Source organism: Myxocyprinus asiaticus, chromosome 10, assembly GCF_019703515.2.
Source record: "Myxocyprinus asiaticus isolate MX2 ecotype Aquarium Trade chromosome 10, UBuf_Myxa_2, whole genome shotgun sequence".
Taxonomy (NCBI): Eukaryota; Metazoa; Chordata; class Actinopteri; order Cypriniformes; family Catostomidae; genus Myxocyprinus; species Myxocyprinus asiaticus.
This window is the reverse complement of record NC_059353.1, coordinates 30,901,592-30,926,725: the sequence shown is the minus strand read 5'-3', so window position 1 is coordinate 30,926,725 and position 25,134 is coordinate 30,901,592. Positions and strand designations below refer to the sequence as shown.

At 36.0% G+C, this 25,134-nt stretch overlaps 2 protein-coding genes across 4 annotated transcripts in view; one reads left to right on the top strand and one right to left on the bottom strand.

Annotated features, from left to right (window-relative positions):
• Positions 1-3,635: 3,635 nt before the first annotated feature.
• commd6 (COMM domain containing 6) lies at positions 3,636-6,554 on the bottom strand. 2 transcript variants are annotated; one of them, XM_051708488.1, is made up of 7 exons: positions 6,354-6,554; positions 5,215-5,273; positions 5,050-5,115; positions 4,869-4,945; positions 4,494-4,662; positions 3,942-4,094; positions 3,636-3,845 (listed from the first exon to the last, which is right to left on the bottom strand). In XM_051708488.1, the coding sequence occupies exons 1-7, from the start codon at positions 6,376-6,378 to the stop codon at positions 3,795-3,797; spliced, it is 600 nt and encodes a 199-aa protein (XP_051564448.1). In that variant the 5' UTR covers positions 6,379-6,554; the 3' UTR covers positions 3,636-3,794. The 2 variants fall into 2 exon arrangements, with proteins under 2 accessions (XP_051564448.1, XP_051564450.1); XM_051708490.1 differs by lacking the exons at positions 4,494-4,662; positions 5,215-5,273; positions 6,354-6,554 and having other exon boundaries at positions 5,050-5,110.
• Positions 6,555-7,165: 611 nt separating this feature from the next.
• Positions 7,166-25,134, top strand: part of morc3a (MORC family CW-type zinc finger 3a) — a 57,660-nt gene continuing 39,691 nt past the window's right edge. For both annotated transcript variants that reach the window (XM_051708487.1, XM_051708486.1), the window contains exons 1-3: positions 7,166-7,259; positions 10,970-11,042; positions 13,740-13,872. In XM_051708487.1, the coding sequence (XP_051564447.1) occupies positions 7,221-7,259; positions 10,970-11,042; positions 13,740-13,872 (245 nt within the window). In that variant the 5' untranslated portion in view covers positions 7,166-7,220. The remainder of the gene's footprint in view (positions 7,260-10,969; positions 11,043-13,739; positions 13,873-25,134) is intronic.

Genomic DNA, 25,134 nt, shown 5'->3' with positions numbered 1-25,134 from the left:
TAAAGAAATTTGCCGACAGCTTAAAGGAACAGTAAGCGATTCCGTTACGTACGATAAAATCACCACCCTCGTTCTGGAACGCACAGACCTCTTTGTAGCGATATACATACAAATTACTATGCTTTTCAGTCGCAAATAGCGTCTCTGCCTTCGGATGCCAGCGACAGCATTTTGTTCTCTGTAGTTTATCAGTCTTAATTGAAGTCATCGCATACAATGTCGTTGAGTCTTGAGCATCTGCATAAATGTAAACATTTGCCAACATTTTTTAAATATCACCAACATTACCGACTGCATATTTTCAGATACAAAAGCTGTGTAGATGTCATTTCCGGCAAATTACATCAGAGTTTAACGGTATTTGGTGCTGATGTGTGAATGGTACTAGCAAAACGGGGAAAAAGATGAAAAATTGTTGCATGTGTGAATAGCACATTTACCAGTAAAGGCAACCCAACAATTTTCCTGTAATTTACCTTGTTGCATGTGTGAAAGGGGCTAATGTGACATCACAATGTGGAGGAAGTAGAGAACAAGTAGATTTTGGCAGCGAATGCTCTTTTTGCAGAGAGGAGGAATTTTGAGGAGTTCTGAAGCCTACAGTATGTTTTTATAGTACAACGGCCTCTTATATGTCAAAAGATCAAGTAAAATTTTATTTTACATGTCATGACCCCTTTAAGTTTTTGAGTTGATTAGAGTGGGGTTGAAACTTTGACCACAGTAGAATAGAATAAATTTATTTATTCCTTGCTTAGAAATAGTTAAACACTTTAGAGCAGTAAACATATAGGCCTAGCTAACATTCATTATTCTTTGCTTGTCTATCTTTTATTGATGCATTTATTTAATATAAAAACAATCATATAATCAGGAACATGTAACCATACTTTCATCAATCTGTTAGGGAAGGGCAGCTGTGTAAGAGAGACCAATATTATTCAATGAACACTCAAAGTTGCACTCAGTTCAGAGAATTTTCTGAGGACAAAGTATTCTCCACAATTCTAATAATAGTAAATATTGGGTGAGGTCCAGGGTGTGTTTACATTCCAGTAAAATTCTATGACAATGGTATGCCAGTGGTTATTAAGAAATTATTTTTATATGTATTTAATATATCGTACAATGGCACCACACAAAAAACTATTGAGAGCAGATTGTTACATATTCATAATTTTATGTGTAACGGCGTAAATTCGACACACGTTACATAGCCTGCTACGCACTAGCACGTTTTGTTTGCTATGAACCTTTCGCCCCAAAACGCCAAAATTTGCTCAACAGCGCCCTCCGATGTCTCTCAAAGCTATATATTATTAACCTTTGAATAAAATATAATGAATGAAAAATGTAATGACTCATTTTTGTATCGGAATAGTGTTATATTTTGATTTGTTTTAATTTAAAACAATTTATTTTAAAAGGTATGACTTTTTATTGAATTTTATGGCATTGGCATTTCTATCACACAAATTCCTGGTAAGAAACCCCTGATTTAACTAAATTGCTGAATTTACCTAATTTAAGCATAAAGACCAAGTGACGACCCAAGAAAGAATGAACATAATTTTTGGTAACAATAATGGATACTGATGAACTAGTTGTTGGGTTTTGATTATGTTACTTTTTTTTTTTTTCTGCTTTGGGTCTGTTTTCGTAATTTTTTTTAGTTATTCTCTCAATTAAATAAATAAAATTAAAACACTTTTTTCTCATGCTATTATTGCTGCATTTTAATGTTACGCAAGTGTTCAGCTTGTAAAAAGATGCTATACATATAAAAAGCTCCACTACCAGAAATACAGTGGATATAAAAAGTCTTCACACCCCTGTTAAAACAGCAGGTTTTTGTGATGTAAAAAAAAAGAAAAGAAACGAAGATAAATCATATCAGAATTTTTGCACCTTTAATGTAAAAATTACAACCTATGCAATGCTACTGAAAATCAAAGTGACACATTTCAGAGAGAAAAAAAATAAAAATAAGAAACTTAGAATAACTTTGCATAAGTGTGCAGTTTTACAACTTTTATAATTGGGTATGTGGCTGTGTTCAGAATCAACCAGTCATCAAGCTAATATGAAATAGTACACACCTGTCTTCACCTGAAGTGACTGTGATTAACTCCAAATAAATCGCAGCTGTTTTTGTAGGATTTTTCTGACATCTTCTTGGTTGCATGCTACTACAAGAGCCATGGGCCACAAAGAACATACAAAGCATCAACGGGATCTCATTGTTGAAAGGTATCGCTCAGCTGAGGGCTACAAAAAAAAAATTCCAAGGCATTAGATATACCATGGAATGCAGTGAAGACAGACATCAATGAGTGGAGAAAGTATCGCACAACAGTGATATTATTGAGAACAGGACGTCCCTCCAAAATTAATGAGAAGATGAACAGAAAACTGGTCAGGGAGGCTGTCAAGAGGCCTACAGCAACATTAAAGGAGCTGCAGCTCTTTCTTGCAAGTACTGGTTTCTCCCTACATGTGACAACTATCTCCCGTATACTTCATCCGTCTGGGCTATGGGGCAGGGTGGCAAGACGCAAGCCTTTTCTGGTGAAAAAAAACATCCAAGCCTAAACTTTGCAAAAACCTATATCCAGTCTCCCAAAGCCATGTGGTAAAATGTGTTATGGTCTGATGAGACCAAGATTAAACTTTTTGCCCAAAATTGTAAAAGGTATGTTTGGCGCAAAAACAACACAGCACATCAGCAAAATAACACCATATCCACGGTGAAGCATGGTGGTGGCAGCATCATGCTTTGGGGCTGCTTTTCTTCAGCTGGAACTGGGGATTTAGTGAAAGTGGAGGGAATCATGAATAGCTCCATGTACCAGTCAATTTTGGCACAGAACCTTCTGGTGTCTGAAAATGAAGAGATCTTTTCCTTTTCAGCATGACAATGATCTAAAGCACACATCCAAATCAACAAAAGAATGGCTTCAACAAAAAAAGATTAATGTTTTGGAATGGCCCAGCCAGAGCTCAGACCTGAATCCTATAGAAAATCTGTGGGGGGACCTGAAGAGGGCCATACACAGGAGATGCCCTCACAATTTGACAGATATGGAACGTTTTTGCAAAGAAGAGTGGGAAAATATTCCCAAGTCAAGATGTGCCAAGCTAATAGACTCTTATCCAAACAGACTGAGTGCTGTAATAAAATCAAAGGGTGCTTTAAGTATTAGTTCAGGGATGTGCACATTTATGCAGTTAGGTTATTCTAAGTTTTTTTTTTATCTGAAATGTGTCAGTTTGGTTTTCAGTGGCATTGCATAGGTTGTAATTTTTACGTTAAAGGTGCAGAAATTCTGATATGATTTATCTGTTTATTTTTTTTACATACAAAAACCTGCTGTTTTAACAGGGGTGTGTAGACTTTTTATATCCACTGTAGATGAATGTGAGATACATGTAAATATAGCCCAATAACAGCACTGGGTTTGGAATTACTTATTTCTAAAAGCACTGAAGACAATAATGAAAATCTGTCAATGATAAATGTACATTCATGACAATCCAGAATGTTAAAAACAGGAAATCTAAAATTTTCTGCCACCATACATTATTTATTATGATACTGAATTGTAGCCTTTTAGCTTATTTAACAGGGCGAAATCAGTTATCAGACTTCTTTATTCACTGCTCATATTATTAAGGGAATACATGGTAAACAAAAATAATAATAAAATGTTAGATTAGTGCAAAGTGGAGTCAATTGTTAAAAAATATATGTCAAAATATATAATTGCTGCAAAAACAACATGGAAAAAATTATCTTAAACAGTTTCTAAAACAGAGGCCATTTCCTTGAACTGTCTGTAGAAGTTCTGAGGGACAAAATACAAGACAGAGAATTATTAATGGCAGTAAATCACACTCCAGATGGTACAAAAATTTAATTTGTGAATTGCATACTCACAAACCTGGAACTGCTGAACTGTCATCTCAAAAGACTTATGAGATATCTCCCCTGATGTGTCTGCAATTTTCATCAGAACAGAGATGAATGGGGAGTTGAGGGATCGGCAGGTGTCAGAGCTTACTGCCATTGCAAGCTTCCACTGCATATCTACAAGCTAAGAGTGAATGAGATTTCTTGTCAAAACATAGTTCAACATCAACCACAGAATTCATGATAGCGGTTGAGCAATTTGGGTTTTTCAATGGCTGATGCAAATACAGATATCTAGACATCAAGGTGGCTGATGGCTGGTATAATACCAGCAAAGGATATGTACAAAAATGGCTTATTTTACTTATTTGCTTATTTTAATTTATTTCAAAAACCATGTAAAATGTAATCAGATGTTGGAACTGAAGCTAACACTTCTGTTAATTGGCCATATGGACATGGTTATCAGATAATAATCTCAAACTGGCCAAATCTTTCTGGCGACACATCTGTCAATCACTACTTCAAACTGTGTCTCAGTGAGTTACACATTTGCACTCAATGCAATAATTATATGACACACCTGTCCAATACTAGCCATGGTCAGAAGCTCATGATGTGCATGTAGAAGAGCACCATGTTCAGTCCAGAGCTGATGCACCAACTGTAGGGCTATTTTGGACCATTTACTGCTGCCCTCATTCAATTTACTGACCAAGACGTCGGCACTGAGATTGCTCTTTGCAGCTAACCTGTTTAAATAATAATTTACAAAGTTTATCACAAACTTGAACTCAACAACCGCAAATCTAACAATATTGTTGACAATTAAACGAGATGCACACAAGTTGCAGAAGGAAAACTGACAAGTTCCAGTGATGTGTTTGTACAAAGGGTATGAAATTACCCCAGTTTGAAGTGTGAATGACATTTTGTCAACAGACTGATCATACTGTACCTAAAATGGTATGACATCAGTCTTATAATATCTTGAGCAGCTTGCTGATCAAGGGTTATCCCAGCTCTTTGAAATTTCTGTGTTAAGGAAATAAATCAGAACATTACAAAGACTTAAAAAGCAGGACATTCATGCTCAATTTACAAATAATTATACAGAGAAGTCATTTTTGTGAGCTTACATCACAGGTTTCAATCAAATCTACTGCTCTGCTCTGTTCCTGAAGATTAACCAAAATCTCCTGAAGCTGGAAAATTAAAAGATTTATCTCAGATCTGCATTATATTATACACACATGATAAGATCATCTTCCCACTATGCATGCCTTTGTTATGACAAATCTTACTGTTTCTGCAAACAAATCTGGGGGGAGTTTCCCAATGTTCTCTACCACACCATCCACACCTGCAATAAAACATGCAAAGTGTCAGTAAGTCGGTGACAGTGGTGACATTTTATCCAGCATAAAAAATAAATAAATAAAGCTGCACCAAGCATTATAGATTTGAATATATACACCGATCAGCCATAACATTAAAAACCACCTGCCTAATATTGTGTAGGTCCCCCTCGTGCCGCCAAAACAGCGCCAACACGCATCTCAGAATAACATTCTTAGATGCTATTCTTCTCAAACTGACATTGGTCAAGATTAATTAATGCTGAAAAAGTATTGTTCATTGTTGGTTCATGCATCTAATGTAGTTAACTAATGTTACTGTTTTATTATATTTTTGTACATCAAGAATTGTGATGACACTCACAAAAATTTACAATGTTAACAAGTTTGCCAAAATGATACAGTGACTACAGTTTTTGCTATGGTAATTTGGTATTTGTAAAAATAAAAAATTGAATAAAAAAAAAAAAAAAGAAGAAGCTATTCTTCTCACCACAATTGTACAGAGCGGTTATCTGAGTTACCGTACACTTTATCAGTTCAAACCAGTCTGGCCATTCTCTGTTGACCTCTCTCATCAACAAGGCGTGAGTATTTCTGTAACTGCTGATCTCCTGAGATTTTCACACACAACAGTCTCTAGAATTTACTCCGAATGGTGCCAAAAAAAAAACAAAACAAAAAAACAACCAGTGAGCGGTAGTTCTGTGGACGGAAATGCCTTGTTGATGAGAGAGGTCAACAGAGAATGGCCAGACTGGTTAGAACTGACAAAGTCAACGGTAACTCAGATAATCACTCTGTACAATTGTGGTGAGAAGAATAGCATCTCAGAATACTATGCTGAGATGCGGATTGGTGCTGTTTTGGCGGCACGAGGGGGACCTACACAATATTAGGCAGGTGGTTTTAATGTTGCAGCTGATCGGTGCGTGTGAATATATATATATAAAAAAATGCTATATATATATATATATATATATATATATATATATATATATATATATATATTTGACTGTCTTACTTGACTGCTTCTTTAAATTTGCCTGCAAAAAAAAGACATTAATCATAGCAAATGAACTCACCAGATGACAGCTCCATTCCCAACATCTTGAACAGATATGAACTATTATAGCTTAAGATGAATGCATTCAACAGTATATTAGAGAACCAAGTCTTGGAGGTGTTGTTTTAAGCACCGATAGATTATATTTGTCCTGTTCTGTTTATAATTTACCCATAAAGCCAACTCTGAAACGGAACTGTTTCTGACAGGAAGTAATCCATTCTATTGCTACTTCCTTTCAAAATAATAGTACGACTGCCAGTCGCATAAACAATTCATATTACTGGTTAGTGTTGTGAAGAAATAATTCAGCAAATGTGCATATATGAGTGTGATCTTATTATTTTTGTCAAATAATTGTATTAATTTATTTAATATTTCATTATAATTTTCTGAATGGTCAACAATATCTATATGTGTACAGATTTCATGAAAGTTATGTTTTGACGTATTTTTAATTGACCTCACCAGTAATTATGTATATTATTTACAATTAGAAAGAGTTCAAGATGATTGACCCAAACATACCCTTGAAATTTGCTTCATTCTACACAAAGAATGGGGACAGAAAGGTACAAAAGGAGGTTCAGTCCAAAAGTAGGGGTGACTCAGGGACCAGGATTTAGCTAAAAAAAATCATATTAATGCAAAAAGTAAGTAAAAAATATATGTATAAATGATAACAAACATATTACACACACACACACACACACACACACACACACACACACACACAGACACACACACACAAATCATATGAATTTAATATAAGTCGCACTCTTTGATCCTTTATTTTGAAAATCACATCTTGGCTCTCTGGTCACTACCCACCCGGATGTTTGTATTCATCTGGAAGTTTTGGATGATCGCGGGATTGTGAAGAAGAATGGCGGTTCAAACGGAGAGAGGGATTCCGCTCAGTGCGGTATGTATGTTTTATACACTTCTTATTACTACCATGTGTAATTTACGCATGAAAGCAGGTACAAAGATTCAAAGCAGTAATAGATGATATATTGAAAAATTGATAGAATGATTTTCCGCACTGCTAACATGTGTGTCAGTGACAGGTTAATGGGTAATATTCATTTTAAAAAGCCACGTGTTTGCTCTTAACAATGAATACGGTGAATAGTTTTGCAAGTGCAGGAAAAAAGCGGTCATGTATGTGGTTATGTTATGGCATACATATGACTTGAATTGTGAAACTGTGACGTGCGTCCAATCAGAAATGCTCATTATGGAGCATTACTTTCAGTTGCGTTTCATCCTCGAAAGGGCTGCTCACAACTGGATGTATTGATATGTTTACCAATTATATTAAAGCAACGAGGCACGAGATTTGAAAACGTTGACCATGTAAAAATCACTGTAACTCTCGGCCTCTTGATTTTATTAAACGTTTATTAATGTTCAGTAAATATTTATGATTATATTATTTCTTTTAATCCCGAGCTATCCGTTTTATAAAGTGAACTCTTGTTGATAAACATGATCAAAGATTATTAAAAAGTTTAAATTCACAGTAACTCTAAATACGATTTAGAGTCTTTCTAAACACCAGGTTAAGTATAAATGGGTAGTCGACAAATATGCAGTAAAAAACTATTTTTTTGTAAAGCACAGTTTTTGAAAAAAAATAAATAAAAATGCATCTATTTATGTAGTGTAAAGTCTGATATTGAAAAAATATAAGGGATCACTAACTTTGTCAGTTCTTTCACTGTTTTTTGAACATTTTCACTGAACTGCACTGTAAATGTGTCCTATGGTGTGACATAACAAAAATGAAGAAAACAAAGTTAAGTAATCTACAAAGAGCATGAGAGAGAATTATTTTCATTGTTAGATACTTATTTTCATATGGTGCTTTTTATTTATTATGAATACCCCCCCACCCCCCCCCCCATTACCTCTTGAGCTTTTTTGACTTTTCTTTGCTGTCATCCTTTCAAAAATGTTGAAAATTATACCAGTTTAAGATGAGTGATGATTATATCTACCCTAATGCAATATTCAGCAGTTTTTTTTTAAACATATTTTGAGATAAAAAAAAAAATGTTTGGTTCTTTTATGTGTCACACCAAAGGACATTATGTCACACTAAAGGACAGAAATGGTAGTTGTTGGATTAAAGAGAAAGTAAGAGGTATTACATTCAAGCATTTTTATTTAACTGAATTTGTCAAAGAAGAAAGTTTAATTTAATACAAACAATATTGAATTATGCCCCTGTGTGCCATGCTATCAGTGAGGAGCCACATATTTTCATGCTGATAGCAAGCACGTGTGTTGCGGTCAGTTGCTTTGGCCTCTGTGATGTAAAATGGCCTATTTCTCACAAACTGTCTGTAAGACATTGAATCTTTCCTACTGGAGTCTTTACAGTAGTCACTGTAGAAGTCTCATACAGATTTCGTGAGAACTCGTCGCTGCTTCTTGATCACCCTGCCAACAGTGTCTTTCTTTCCAGCCAGAAGTCTACTGTTTTCATCATTTGACAAGGACACAACTTATTTTCTCTTCTCAGTGGCTGTGTTTTTTTTTTTTTTTCTGATGGCACACACATTTTTTTTTTTGCCTTATTTTGAGTTAGTCCTTGCATTTGTCTTCTGATACATTTTGTCTTTCGTTCTTCAATTTTGATGCGTTCTTTCAGCATTTTATTTTCCATCTGTAGTCTTGCTACTTTTCATTTTTTTTCTTTGGTTCTTCCATCTTGTTTATGTGGCCTCTGATGGTGAAGGATTATTTCCTTCCACATTACGGGGTACCACTGGTTGAAGAGATAACACTTCTTGAGGAGGCTTCACTGGAGGTTCTGCTAGTAATTCAGCCACTGCCTGTTCCGGTATACTTTCTGGAGACTCTGGAGTTGTGTTTAGAATAGCACTGAGTGCCTTTTCTTTTGCCCTGCATCTTTTTTTGGATTCTCTCCACTTTTTGCACAGTTCATTCTGCTTCCTCTTTGGCAGCAAGTTGATATTGAAGGTCTCCCCTCTCCCCTCAGCCTTCTTTTCATGATACCTGTTTGAAATATTGTAACATTTTCTATTTCAGTGACTATAATTCTTTACAAACACACTTATGTGTTCCAATTGCATAATTCTGCAGTTATAAGCACTCAATTATTCAAGTGTTATAAAAAAAAAAAAACAATCATAACTCATAAAATTAGCTTGTTGTTCACCAAATTTATTAAAACTTAATTTTAACAAGACTAGGTAGGCTGTGACATTGACTCTGTTAATTAACTTTTATAACTATTTATTTTCATGACACTGAATAGCAGTATCATCATACATCATATCATCACTATAACAGTACAATGTACTGCAAAAACAGCAGAAAGTAGTTTAATTATTGCAATTAAAACATGGAAAATTGTTAAAAAAAAAAGAATACAAATGAGTTAAACAAATTTTATTTAATTATTTAAAATGCTTCTTTAATAGACCTTGTCCTCTTGTGTGACATATTTGTCCTCTGGTGTGACAGTACAGCTGTCACACCAGAGGACATTTTCTGTCACACCAAAGGATGCTTCAGCCTTTTGTGTGAGTTAATGACCTTGCTGTTCTTAGCTAACATGTCATTAGCAGTTAGCATGACACATTTGCACAATTTTCCATAATTATGCAGTTTAACATAGATTTTAGTAAAAAAAAAAAAAAAAAGAGGGACATTTATTTATATATATATATATATATATATATATATATATATATATATATATATATATATAATTTAGGGGTTTCACACCAAAGGACAACAAAATGTAAACACTTTTAGAGCTTTGAAACAAGTTAAATATTTGAACAATTTAGAGACAAAAACTTACCATGTGCACATGTCCTGGTCTTCACAGGGGGCTTCAGAAACATGACCTTGAATGGGGTTATAGAAACGAAATAAAGTTGTTCATGGAATTACCCGATTTAAAATGAGGATATGGTGTCACACCAGAGGATGTGGTTTTCAGTGACAAAATGTATCAACTTCCTACGGTTTTAGAAATATATGGATGAAAAAACTAATTGCCATTTACTAAAATAGACACTTGTAAAATTATGCCAGTGGTATTTATCAAAATTTGTATGCTTTTCTTTTTAATTGATAAAAGTTAGAATTTATTGAACCTTGCTTGAGACAGTCACACCATAGGACAATTTTGAGATTTGGCTCAAAAAATTAAAAAATCTAAAAACAATGCAGTTTGTATAATAACAGGTCGATGTAAAGCAAATAAATGTTTAATCATTTAATGCATTTTTAAATGATGACAATACTGTTTATAAATTTGTATCTTGTGTGACAGTGAAAATGCCATGTCAACAACCCAAATGCAGTATTTGAAGTTAGCCAAAATAGGAGAGATGGCACTAGGTTCAAGCAACAAAAGCCTGTTTCATTCAAACCAGCAAACTGATAAATTGGTCAAATGCATCAGGTCAAATACTATTACCAGATCCTCAGTCTGAGAATACAGCTTTATAAAGCAGTGCATGTATTCATAAAACCATGTTTTAGGATATCACTCACAATAAAAGAGTTTAAAGGCTTGTTTAAGTGCTGTTGTAACCCGTTGCCCTGTATCTTTCCCTTTTTTTTCTTCTTTTTTTTTATTTTTTATAGCTAAATCCAAAGTTCCTTCACACCAACTCTACCAGCCACACCTGGCCCTTCAGCGCCATAGCAGAGCTGATAGGTGAGTGGCTGGTTCTACTTTTCCTCATCATGGAATATTTATTCTGCAGTGAACATTTGAAATTTCCCTTTAGCTGATAGATTACTATGGATATGTATCCTAGTTTCACACCTGAAACTTTTTCTTGCCTATATTTCTGTCTGATGCTATTTGGAGAATTATGAATTAATTCAAAAACTATGATAATTCAATGCCTTTTAGAAAGTCATTAGGTTCTTCTTTGGTTCTTTAACAGCAGCAGCTGCAGATACCTCCTTTAAAGTGTTGATTCTTTGTTCTATGTCTTACCCTTAGATTTATTACCAATTTGGTTTTCAAATTGGTCTTTAGGGACTGATTGTTTGCTCTGTCACTGTTCAAGTGATGAAATCTCATCTGTTTTCTTGATCAGACAGTGTAGTCCAGGGGTCGGCAACCTATGGAATGCGTGCCAGCATTGGCATGCGGAAGGGTAATCACTGGCACGCCAGCAACGGCAAGAGAGCTAGACTATTTTATTTATATAAATTCCGCACCTGCACTCCAATCTACATCTTGATGTAATCCTTCCTCATGATCACACAACGTGTTTTCATGAGCTGAATGCGAGACTAAACAAAAAGTTAAACTGTGACGAGACTGCAGTATACCAAACAGACTCGTGCAGCGTGTGCAAGCCATTCACGCATCACAAGATTGCAACGCTTCACTTTCGGTTAATCGCGCGAGTAAACGTGTAATTTGTTTCTTTTTGCTTTCAGAACAACAAGTCATGTAATAAGGAAAACACCACTATTAATCCTTGAGATTTCCAACCCAGCATACAGGTACACCGTCCTTAAACCACGGTCACACTCAAAATTACATTAAACGATTAAAAGAGAAAACACAAACCCACAACGTGGGGTTCAAAAATCTTTTCAAGTCATGCAGAGCGAGTCTCGTCACACTTTATTAGTGTTTAGTCTCCCATTCAGCTGATGAAAACACGCTGCGTGACATGAGGAAGGATTACATCAAGATGTAGATTGGAATACAGGTGCAGCACAGCCATTGACCAGGAAAATAAAAAATTGCACTTCATGTCAAAAAGGCTGCTGACCCCTAGTGTAGTCATTATCTGGTGTATCTTCTCAATATTCAGTGTATTGGTTGCTATAGGCCTAGAATGGCATCACCATGAAGCCCTCGCATGTGACATCTTATCCTGATCTGTTGCATTGTCTGAAAATATTTTGCATGTTCTAAGACTAGTGTGACTGCCCCTTAAAGGTATATTCCTGGTTCAATACAAGTTAAGCTCAATCAGTGGCATTTGTGGCATAATGTTGATTACCACAGAAAGCTATTTCAACACTTCCCACCTTTTCTTTAAAAAAAAGCAAAATTCTAGGTCACAATGAGGCACTTACAGTGAATTGGGCCAATTTTTGGAGGGTTTAAAGGCAGAAATGTGAGGCTTATAATTTTATAAAAGTACTTACATTAATTCTTCTTTTAAAACTCATGTATTATTTGAGCTGTAGAGTTTTTAAATAGTATTTTTTACAGTCATTTTAGGGTTTGTTGACCTTACATCATCACGGCAACGAAGTTGTAAAATAGAGCTGTTCAGCTGTGACGTCAATATGCAGGCGAACGCGGAAGTCTATTTCGCCATGGGTTCCCTTGTGATTTTCCTATGGGGTTTTATAATGGGTTTTTCGAACTTATGTGTAAAATAATGTCTGGTAAACATTACTTCGCGATACGTGGACGTTTTGTTCTACAACATGAATTACACAGTCATACCTCAAACGTGAATTTTAAAGCCTCTATGCATTCTTTTAAAAAAGTATGTAATTCAATACGGCTTCAAAATTCACGTTTGAGGTATGACTGTAATTTATGTTGTAGAACAAAACGTCCACATATCGTGAAGTAATGTTTACCACAGATATTATTTTTCTCAGAAGTTTAAAAATCCCATTATAAAATCCCATAGGAAAATCCAGAGGGAACCCATGGCTAATTCTCTTCTGGGTTTTTGGGCTACAAGCTGAACAGCTCTGTTGACTATAACTTTACACAGAAACGGTTAGTAAGTGATTTTGATCACACTAAAATCATGTTAACATGCATATTGTTTGTCTTATGGCTATACTTCTAAACTTTTAAAACAGTGAGTATTTTAACGTTTACAGATTGGTCCCATTCACATCCATTGTAAGTGCCTTACTAGAACCCAGATTTGTGCTTTTTCTTTTTCTTTTTTAAGAAAAGGAGGGACATGTCAAAATTAGTTTTTGTCATAATCAACATTATGCCACTAATGCCGTCAAATTGAGCTTAACGTTTATTGAACACAGAGTATTCCTTTAAGAGAGTCAATTCACTATACAAATACATTAATTTTCACACACACACAAAAACAAATTCTCTCAAAGGAGGCAACCTCCTCCAAAAATTCTGATAAATAATTGACAATACAAAAATATATTTCCCGTGCCCAAAGACAGCTAGCCATGAAATTAGTTTACTATATTTAGGATATATATTTGGGAACAGCAGGGTGAAGCTAGGCAAAGAAAGATTATTATGTTTCCATAGTCCAAATTACCCTTGAGGTTGCAGCACCATAAGTACAGTATAGATATTTTATTTTAGTGATATTTTAAGGCTACCTCGGTAGATATCCACTCAGAAACCAGGCTTAACATATTTTCTACTGGCTCTTAGACAATGCATACGACCCAGATGTGAGTGCCAAACAGTTCTGGATTGACAAGACAGTTATCAGAGGTCAAGACTGTCTTACTTTCATGGATAATGGAGCAGGGTTGGATTATGACAAGATGTACAAAATGCTCAGGTGGGTCACAGTGCAAACCAATCTGTCAGTACTATTCATATACAGTATTTATGAACAGAAAATATGCACTCCAAAAAGACTTCTATTAATTAGCCAAAGAGGCACTTTTATTGTGTGTTTGCATGCACAATCTTACACAGATTAAGAGTAACAACAAGTAATTGTTGTAAATGCCTTAACAGTGTTCCTTTGTCGAGGAAATGTCTGTAATTATTATGATCCCCCAAATGTCAAAATTTGATTGATGGATGAGATAAGGATGATTTATGATGGAGGCGGGACTTAGGATGTCCTTGACTGTATGTGTCTGGCAGAGGTTTGTGGTTAATAGTTGAATGACCGGATGTGTGTGGCAGGTGTTTTAAGTGATAAAGTTTGACCATTTACAGATGTTTTAAATGATAAAGTTTGACCAGTGATTGACCTTTGGTTTGTGATAACCGATGTTTTGAGTGATAGTTGGTTGTGCGTTGGAAGTTTAAGTGGTTTTAAATGAATGTGGTTTCCTGAATTTGTATAAGTCAACACATTCAGAAAATATTCTGAACGTTGGTGATGTCTATGGCTGTTTCTCCGGTGCGGGCTCACGTTGAGATGTCACGTTGGGCTGCAACAACTAATCGATAATTCTCAATAATGGAAATCATCGACAACGAATGTTATTATTGATTAGTTGGATATTTGCAGTAAGCACAGAGAAGCCCCGTCAGTGACGTCACTTCACAGCCAAGTGAAAAATGTGTTGCATTATGAAACTCGTTTGAAAAACAGCGGAGACAAGTTGAAGCGGAAAAACATGACCCAAGTTGTCCAGCGCACGAGAGCACTTAATATACACTTCAAAGAAGATCATGTGGAGCGGTTGCTGTGTCAGGTGCTTTGACAGAGTGCTTGTGCTGTTTGATAAGTGAGAGGTGTTTCTCTCCAGCACATCACTTACATTTTACTGCTATTTTCTATGTTTTATAATGTAAACATTTTATGAATTCAAAATCAGCTGCGTATTTCACAAAACTGTTTGTTCTTAACACAAGCGAGTCTCTGTTAAACTTTAATGAGCAAGTGAGCAATCAAACCGATCGAAATGTAGAAAGGAAGCTCAATCAGTTTGATTAAACTGTCCAACATCATACCACAATTTCAGTTTCAATGTAATCAATTGTGCAGCTTTCATGGATATCAGACTGAAGTCTCAGCAGTCAAGGTGTGCCGGTTTTTAAAGTGTTTTCTCCTGCTCATGTAAGTGCATGTAATAAAGTGAGGATGAGTCTTTTCAGCACGAGAGTGAATTTGCACAGGGTTTACAGATGATTGTACTAACTGAATGTAATGCTGAATATAATGTATAATAATGCTAAGGGTCCTGATATTTGAAAGTCCTACTGATAATGCCACATGTAATGTCAGATTTCACAAGTAAATTAATTTACTATAGCGAACATTATATTACTGGATAAGCATACACAATTTTTTGAAAAGAATAGTTTAGAAACATGTAATCAGTGAAAATACTATTTTAAAAACTATAAAATTCAAATACTTAAATGTGTGTAATCAGTGACAGTGTACAAGCATATGTATCTAACATAATTTTGTATTTTTCAGCTGGGCAGAATTATTAATATTTCTATTCTCGTGTCACTATTGCTCCACTCCATGCCCTATGTATCAGTTTACTCTTTAATGATGAACACTTTTTGTTAAGTTTTACAAGTAAATGAACTGTTTAGCATATGTCCTGAAAGTAATAATAATAATAAAACAAAAAAGTTTTGTGAGAGTATAGAATTGTGAATTCAGTCATGTAAATCAAACCAAATCCTTATGCCCTTTATCATATAAGTTTTTTGAAAAATAATATTTGAATAAAATACAGGAAATAAAATTTCATTTTTATCCAATTAATCGATTAAGCATAGAAATAATCTTTAGTTGCAGCCCTACAAGAAGCACAAAATACATTTAAACAAATGTTTAATTAAATAAAAATAATTTTAATTATTCATGCAAAATGAATGTTAAAAATGCACTTACAAGGATAATGTAACAAACATGTTTTAAAACTTGTGAAGTTTTTAAAGCATATTCACTTCATTATAATTTATGTTTAAGAAATTTTAAATATCACATTTATTTAATATCAATCATAAATTTTAAACTGTTTAAAGATTATTCATTTTTGTATAGACCTGAAATAATGTGAAAAATAAATATTTTAAACGATAATTTTGTATCCCTCTCTTATTACCTAACTTTATAAAATAATCAATGTAAGGATTTTTAAACTAGATTGTTTAACAAAACATTCCATATCATACCCTCTTCTACAAAAGTAAGGTTTAAACAAAATGTTTAATTAGATGTCAATACTTTTAATTCTACTAAGTTTAAACGAATTTGAATAAGCAAGAGTACTTACATGGGCCATTTAACTAACAGCCGTATCTAAAACTATGTTTTTAAAGTTCATACGTCTCTCACTAAACCCCTCCACACACACACATACACCCACCTAAGTCTTCTAATCATGAAACGTAAAGATATGGCTGACCACTCTCAAATGTTTAACACCATCAACACTCACGCTTTCTGGACAGCACACACTAAAACTTAAACCTTATACTGGAGAAAAGACTTGTGTATAATTGTTGTCCTTTTCTAACAGGGTATTGATGTCAAAGTAAGTATTGACATTTTTAATCTTTTTGGTTTTGTCCTTTTTTAGTCTTTTTATTTTTCACCTACGATTGCAAACATTACATAGACTTTTACATGTACAATTTTATTAGAATGTCAAAGTTGTCATACCAGGAGGGTAGTCATACAACAATACAATGAAATATATAAAATAATTACAGATATTTCTTATTCTCACTCTTTAAAATGATCAAAATTAAGATTAACACAGAAAATGATTTTAGCACAACAGTGATAACATTGAATAAGTGATTAATTACTGCTGTATTCATATTTCAAATGGCAGAGACATCATTTTGGGGTAAAAGCAACAAACATAAGCCTGTCAAGTATGTGTGCTCGTGGTGGTTTTTCACCACACGAGAAATAACACATAATGTGTGTGTGTGTGTGTGTGTGTTTACTTAGCTATAGTTTGGGGGTGGAAATTTGTACCCAAAAGTGAGCTAAATCGGACAAAACCTCCTTTTGGGAACATTTTTGGGCATCCACATTTGGAAGAATGGTCCATACATGAATTAAATAATGTTTTTTTTTATTTTATTTTTTTAATTCTAATAATGCAAAAAGCTTTCTGATAAGGCTAGGTTTAGGGTATGGTTTAGGGTTAGCTTATAGTAGTTATTGTTAGCTTTATATGAAAACAATAGAAATCTATTGTTTAGATTGCTGAGCAAACATGAGTGTATTTGTGTGGTCAAAATGGCTGTTATGATGAGATCATGGAAAGGAAGTGATGACTTGGTCCAGCAAGATGCAATAAACACCAGTTATTTAGATATAAAAACCTGAAAACAAAGACTAACATAGACCTATGCTCAAGGATTTTGCAAACGTTTCTACAAACAAAATCTTTAATTAAGAGATATTACCATGAACCTTGCAAACTTTGGCTAGTCCAGCAACAGCTTTTTCTCATAACCAACTATTTTATCCTATTTTATGGACTGTTAACTTCTAAACACAACCGATGATTCAATAATATAAAACTGTCAATTGTACACAATGTGCATTGAACTATGGAAAGGGACGAAAAGTGTGTTTTGTTCATGTTTTAAAGTAGTGAATAGTGTTAAAATACTTTAAGTGTATCAGAGGCTGAGACAAGAGTTAGTGGATCCTTTAGTTTTAGTGTTTTTCATAAATGTGTCCTCACAAATGTAAACTTTAATTATAAAGTGTATTATATTCTGATTTTCATCATTATATCATTAAAAAGCTGCGCATTGAAGTGAACTTTCCTTTAGAGACACTCTATGTCAGAATTTATTGGCACTTTGCATTGTGAACTCTTTTATAGTTGACACTATTTAACTCTGTTTTTTGTTTGAGTTTCGAATTTGGATTGTAAGCCATGCTTTGTTCCTTATAACTTGATTTACTGTTATGGAGTTCTCCCCGAAGGTTCAGTGGAGAGAGAGTTTGTGTTGTTTGACAGTGGGTAATGTTTGCACTACTGGTGTACTTGGGGTTCTTTTCCTCTCCTTCTGGCTCAGTCTCAGATATGTCTCAATCTCAGATATGTCAAGACAGAAGAATGTCACTTTATTCACATTAGTCTTTGCCATTTACTCTTTTTTTTTAATTTTTTTAAAAAAATTTTTGCCAATGACCACCAATCCACAAAATGCTCAGTCAGGGGGTAAATGTGTCAATTTTACCAGCTGGAATGTCAAAGGGTTGAGCAGTGCAATCAAATGCAGTGAGGTGTTGTCAAATTTAGAACATCTAAATACTCATATTTGTTTTTTACAAGAGACCCATTAAAACAAATTCAGACCATGCTTGACTTCACAGGAGATGGATTTCACAAGTATATAATTCTACATTTCTGAGTAAAGCCAGAGGTGTGGCAATTATTATCAACAAGTGTATTCAGCTCTCTCCCTCAAACACCCTAGTTGATCCTGGTGGTAGATATGTTATTGTTTTGACTCTGGCCAATGTATATGCCCTGAACTTCGATGATCATAACTTTGTTCAGAGAATATTCTCTTAACTCCCTGACCTAAATTCAAATTATCTTATTATGGGAGATGACTTTAATTGCTCCTTGAATCCTTCTTTAGATTGTTCGTCCACTAAACCCACCCCACCCTCTAAAACTGCAGTTACACTTCAATCGCTCTTAAGCACCTGTGGTCAAGCTGACGAATGCCTATTTTTCAAACCCACAGCATGAAAATACTTCCACTGAAATTGGAGATTTAATTCTCTGCTACTCTTTGATAGAGAGTTCAGTGATTCATTTCAAACTCAATTAGATATTTTTCTAGAAATAAACACCATCCCTGAGACCTCACCCTCTACAATTTGGGAATCTCTGAAGGCTTATGCCCGGGGTCAAATTATTTTGCATTCGGCCTTTGTAAATAGCCAACGAAAGAGGAAACTAGAGGAATTATCCCTTGAAATACTGTAGCTTGACATAGATTACGTAGTTTCTTCAGATCCTGTAAGTTACAAGAAGAGACTCCAACTTCAATCTGATTTTAATATGCTGTCACCTCATCAAACTGAAAAGTTACTGCTTAAGGTTAAACATGCGTTTTTTTAACACTGAGACAAGCTAAGTAAACTCTTTGCATTACAGTTGAAAGAAAAGTCAGCTCAAAATTTTAATCCACAACTGTGATTTGGTTACAGACCCGGTTAATATTACTACGTGTTTCAAAGATTATTACTCTTATACCAGTCTGAACCCCCCACTGATAGATCTCTCATGGATCGCTTTTTCGAACCTCTGCCCATACCTACGATAACAACTGCGACGAGAGGAGAACTAGAGTTACCTTTTTCTACTGAAGAAGTAGTTCAGGCTATCCAAAGTATGCAAAATGGTAAGACTCCCAGACCTGATGGGTTCCCTATTGAATTTTTTAAGAAGTTTTCCCAAACACTTAAAACACCTTTCCTAAACATGTTCTTGGAGGCTTTTAATAACGGTTGTCTGCCTTCGACTCGCCATCAATCATCTATTTCTTTGATTTTAAAAAAGGACAAAGATCCACACGAATGTGGCTCTTACAGGCCAATTAGCCTTTTGAATGTTGACGTAAAGATATTGGTGAAAGCACTCGTGAGACGCCTTGATTCTGTTTTACCTGGAATAATACATGGCGACCGAACTGGTTTTATTATAAATAGATTGTTGTTTCATAATATAAGAAGAGCAATGAACATAATTTATTCTTCAAATCTTAAACCACCACAGGCCCTTCTCATGCTTGATCATGAAGGCCTTCAATCGTGTGGAATGGGAGTACCTTTTCAGTGTGCTACAAAAATTTGGTTTTGGCAACACGGTCATATCCTGGATATATACAATAATGTATCCTCCTCTATTTTTCCCTTGCACCGCGGCACAAGACAAGGCTGCCTACTTTCGCCTCTGCTTTTTACACTGGTAGTGGAACCCCTAGCGATTGCCATTCGTTCTGATCAGGTCATACAGGGCATCAGAAGAGCTGGAACTGTTCACAAAATGTCATTATACGCTGATGATGTGTTACTCTATATCTCTGATCCTGTTGTCTCATTACCCCAAATTCAGAAAATTATAAACTCCTTTAGCCTCTTTTCCAGTTATAAACTGAATATAAGTAAGAGTGAGCTGTACCCAATACATTTTCCAGTATCTGATTTACCAATAAATGTTTCATTGTTTAGGACAACTCCCCATAGCTTTAAATATTTGGGAGTAACAATTACACATAGGTGCTCAGATCTCTTCAAAGCTAATTTCACTCTGTGAGAAGTCTCTTGCTCTCTTTGTCTTTTATTTTCACACACTTTTCAGAGTATACACACAAAATAAGGCTGTTCAGCAAAATACTGAACACACACAACTTTCTGCATTTCTTTAAACCCTCCAGCGGTCTGGATTACACATTTATCCCTCTTCAGCTCTCACTGCAACATGAAACAGCTGTTAGAGATAATTTCCCACAAGTTTCAATCCTTAACGCTCTTCCTTTCCCGGCCTCGCTCTCCATAGATGTCGCTCGGCCATGCCCACATCACCACACACCCCTCTTCTGCAACGGGTCCTGAAAGATTTTGCTCGCTGGTCTGCCCTTTCCCTTTCATTGGCTAGACGTGTATATTTTGTCAAGATGAATGTTTTACCCAAATTTCTGTATTTATTTCAATGTATTCCAATGTTGCAAATTAGCTCAAAAGGGATATATATATACTTAATTACAACGGGTTATAATTCATTATAAATATATATAGATCAGCTTTCAGAATTAATTTTAGCAGAATTAATTTTAAATCGACTGATCTGTTCGTCCACCGAACCAACAGTACGATCTTCTATCAACCCTTAAGTAGGGGTGTGAATCTTCACTGGTCCCACGATTCAATTCGATTACGATTATCATGTCAACGATTCGATTTGATTCGATATCACGATGCATCACGATGTGTTGCATCCTCAATTTTCAATATTACTGCACATGGCTATATTTTCGTCAGTGAATACAAGCAGTCAGATATATGAACTCCCTTTTTATTTTATCTGCTCCAAGAAAGTACACTTCCTGAATGTAGCACACATCAAACAAAACTTAAGTCTGAACACAGCAGACAACAGGAGCATTTAGAACTAATAAACACTAGTAAATACTAAAAGTGCATGAAACTGTCAAGTACTGTACTTAAGTACTTATATATAGTGCAGTGTACTTCTTCATCAAATATTTAAATGTTAACAAATGTATAAACATTAAATTAAATTATAAACCAAAATAAATAGTAGAGGCCGAGCCTACTTATTGTGTGAATATGGTCAATCTTCAAAAACAAAACATTCTGCAGTGCTCTAATATACAAAATAAAAGCAAATAACAAATGTAAAATAACAGCACTGGGCACAGGGCACTTCCTGAATGTGCCAAACATCACAAACATGAGTCACTGCTCAGCATTTGGGAATTTGTAGGTTTTTCTGTAAGAACACTAATTGATCCACATACTCTGGTTTGAGAGTGCTTCTTTTAGCAGTGACCACATCTCCTGCAGTGGAGAAAACCCGCTCTGCAGACACGCTTGTGCCTGGGATACACAAGTATTGTTTTGACAGCTGAGAGAGAAGGGGAAATGTGACCTCATGGACCCGCCACCAGTTCAAAGGGTCCTCAGTGAGAAACAGAGATATGGGGCTTTACAGTATGTCTCAGTTTCCTCCTCAGCCCTGGCATAGGGGGTCTTGGGTTCTACTGTACCTTCAGTGTCAGTGAAAGACTGTCCCAGCAAACTCACGAGCAGCAATGAGGCCTTTCGTTTGGGAGCAGAGGGGCTGTCCTCCATGGGTTTCTTCTTCCAGAGTTCCTGTTCCCCCAGGCGCTTCATACACTTTTGTCCTCCTAGGTGTACACTCATTCTGTGTTTGAACAAAATAATAGAAAATAGCATTAAACTAACAGACAGTGTACTCATTCATTGCAACAGCTCACATATATTAGGATAACTGTTAAATTAATTAGTTAATTTAAAAACTAATTAATAAAATGTTTACTCATTGTAGCTACTGTTAATATTATGAGTGTTTTAAGTTTAATTTTATACATTTGCAAGAAACATGATGAAATTACCTCCAAGGATGCTGCCTCCTTAGTCACTCCTCTGTATATCTCCAATCTCTCCTCCTCAGTGAGAAAAGGCATTCCCTTAAAATGGGGATCCATGGCAGAGGCTGTATGAAGGATCTTCTTCTCTGCCTCACTGCTGTACCTCTTCAGGAGATATGTTTTAAATGCATTCTTGATCTCAAGGATCATGGGTGAATATCCGATGGTGTCTGACATATTCTGGAGGAGTTGTGCATTTAGAGGAGCAATGAGAGACACTGTTGGATTGCGCTCTTCTGACATCAGTGTGGCCGCATCCTTCATAGGCTTTAATGCCCTCACAGCATCCTCTGCATTTGTCACATCTGTTTTAGTGAGAGTGCACAGGTCTGACACTCCTTTTTTGACTTCTGAAGACAGCAAGGTGGCACAGATTGCAGGTTGTTGTTCCAAGAACCTCTCAACCATGTCGTATGCGCTGTTCCACCTTGTTGCAACATCGGTTATCAGCTTATGATTTTTCAGGCCTAGACATTGCTGTTTCACTTTCAGACAGTGGCTCTGATGTTGATATTCGTCTGACTCTGCCCAGAAGCCTGGAGAGTGTGGCCACTTTAAGCGCCCGCTGGGACGCGAGATTCAGCGTATGCACGAAGCATTTTACATGAGGGAATTTTCCCATTTGAGCTGCAACGATCATGTTCGACGCATTGCCTGTCACAAGCACTACATCTTTATCTGATAGCTGCCATTCCTCCACGACATGAGACAGTAGCTCTGCCAGATGAGCACACGTGTGATACTCATAAACGGCTCTCATTTGCAGCACGTGACAAAATCTGCCAGTCCAAGCTAACGTAATGTGCTATTATTGTTACATAAGACTCTGTCGTGACCGAAATCCAGGAATCACATGTTATTGCTACTCGATTAGCTTGGCTCATTGACGCTATTACCTGGGCTTTGGTTTCATGGTAGAGTTCAGGTATAACCTTTTCTGTAAAGTGACTGCGTGATGGGAGCTTATATTGCGGCTCCAGCGTCTTCAACAGGTGGCGAAACCCAGGGTTGTCCACCACAGAATAAGGCCGTATATCCTTTGCTATGAAAGCTGCCACAGATCTGGTTATTATCTTCCCTTTCTCCGAGTTGGGCGGCAAAGTTGATATAGTTTAATCTATTTTTGGCTGAGCTGGGTCCTCCTTGGCACTGGCAGGCGATAGCATCTCAGGGTGAAAATGGCTAACGTGGTTTCTTAAGTTAGTGGTATTCCCTACATTTTTTATTCATGTGTGACAGGATTTACACACAGCGTGTGTCTTGTCCAGTTCGTGCTTACCAGTTTGTTCATAAAAGCCAAAATATGCCCAGATATCGGCTTTTAAAATAGTGGGTGCATTTTTTATTACTCGCTTTTGTGTTTCGCCTCCCTCCGCCATTGCATCGTAGAAACGATTAATTTCAACACCCCTACTCTTAAGAAAGATTATTCTTCTGGCCAAGAAGAATAACTTTCTTGTTCTATATAGTACTAACAGTACAAAAGCATGTAGCAAGATCAACATTTAATTGACTTTGATATGTGAACCGCAAATACAGAGATAATCAAGCTTAGATATAATGGGTTTAATAAATGAAACTACGGGTAAATACAACTAAACTTAAGCAACGAATATATATACAGAATACCGAAAAGTAAAGAAAGAGAGAGAAGAGCAAAGAATGGCAAGATTTACAATCAGTTAACTACAACCTTTGAGAATCATCAGAGAATCAAAATCACCTTAAAAGAAAGGGGTCAAAGCTTAATGATGCATCTAAAGATTTATAAAATGGTTACTTGCATTGGCTTTGGTGCTGAACAAGAGTCCAGATGCATGTAGAATACGGAGATTCTCGGTGAGTTTGTGAGCTGAAGCATTCGTTGGATTTTTCTGGAGATCGGTTGTCCGCAGGAAGTTTGAATGAAGTTAACTTGAAAGCAAGTTGCCGGAAAGTCAGGAAAGGGTCCGTCTCACAAGGGAATGAGCAAAGATATTCATCTTAAGGTCTCTTAAGGCCAAATCAGTTCACACCCATCTTTTTAAAATGACCAATCATAGGTGCCAACTTTTAGAGGGAGAAATCTTCCTTTGTTCCCCTTCACAGCCTATTTGCATGTTTTATGGTGGTCTAGGAATTTGTACAGTTTTACATCAAAGTATGGTAAAAATAGTATAATGCATTTTATAGTAACATACTATACACCATTAATTAAGGCATAAAGAGAGGATCATTTCAATACCAAACAGATGGGGTCTGCAGACATTTAAACAGTGATACATACTTAAACCTGGATGTCAGCATTCAAAGTTACCCTAACATAACTAAAGAATCATAACTAGGTTAATATAACATCAAGACATACATACAACACAGGAATATATCATATACATTTTGGGATAGTTTGATTATGAGTTAAATGCAGGGAATGTGTGTGAATGGGGGGAGGGGGGGGTGACTTGTGGAATTCCTTTGAAGTTACTGGAGAGACTTAGAGATGTTTCTGTTTAGCATCTGCAAAGGCAACTAATGTGACAAAGGGTCTTTTAATGACCATTATCTTGTAGACTGTTGCAGCCGGGCTAGTGATTTAGTGTGAAGAAGGGGAAAGGGGGAGATTTTATGACCAGATGAGCAGATTGAGCGTCGTGATAATGTCCAAACATTACATAATTCCCCCCTTTCGGATGACGAAGTTCATGTGGGGACGTCATCGGGCCATAGTTAAGTGGATCATGATGGTCGGGCAGCAGGTGGTTCTTAATTGTCTTCGGCCTTTGGTTCCTCAGGCTGAGGGTCCATCTCGATGAGGTTTGGCATTGTTTCTGCCTGGGTACCTCCTTTCCGCTATTTCCATTTGAAGGCTTGAGGAAGGGCAGCCGTGCACTTGTTCATGGACTCTCGCATCTCGTTGACCCTTTTAAACAGGATGAAGGCCAGGCTCAGCGTT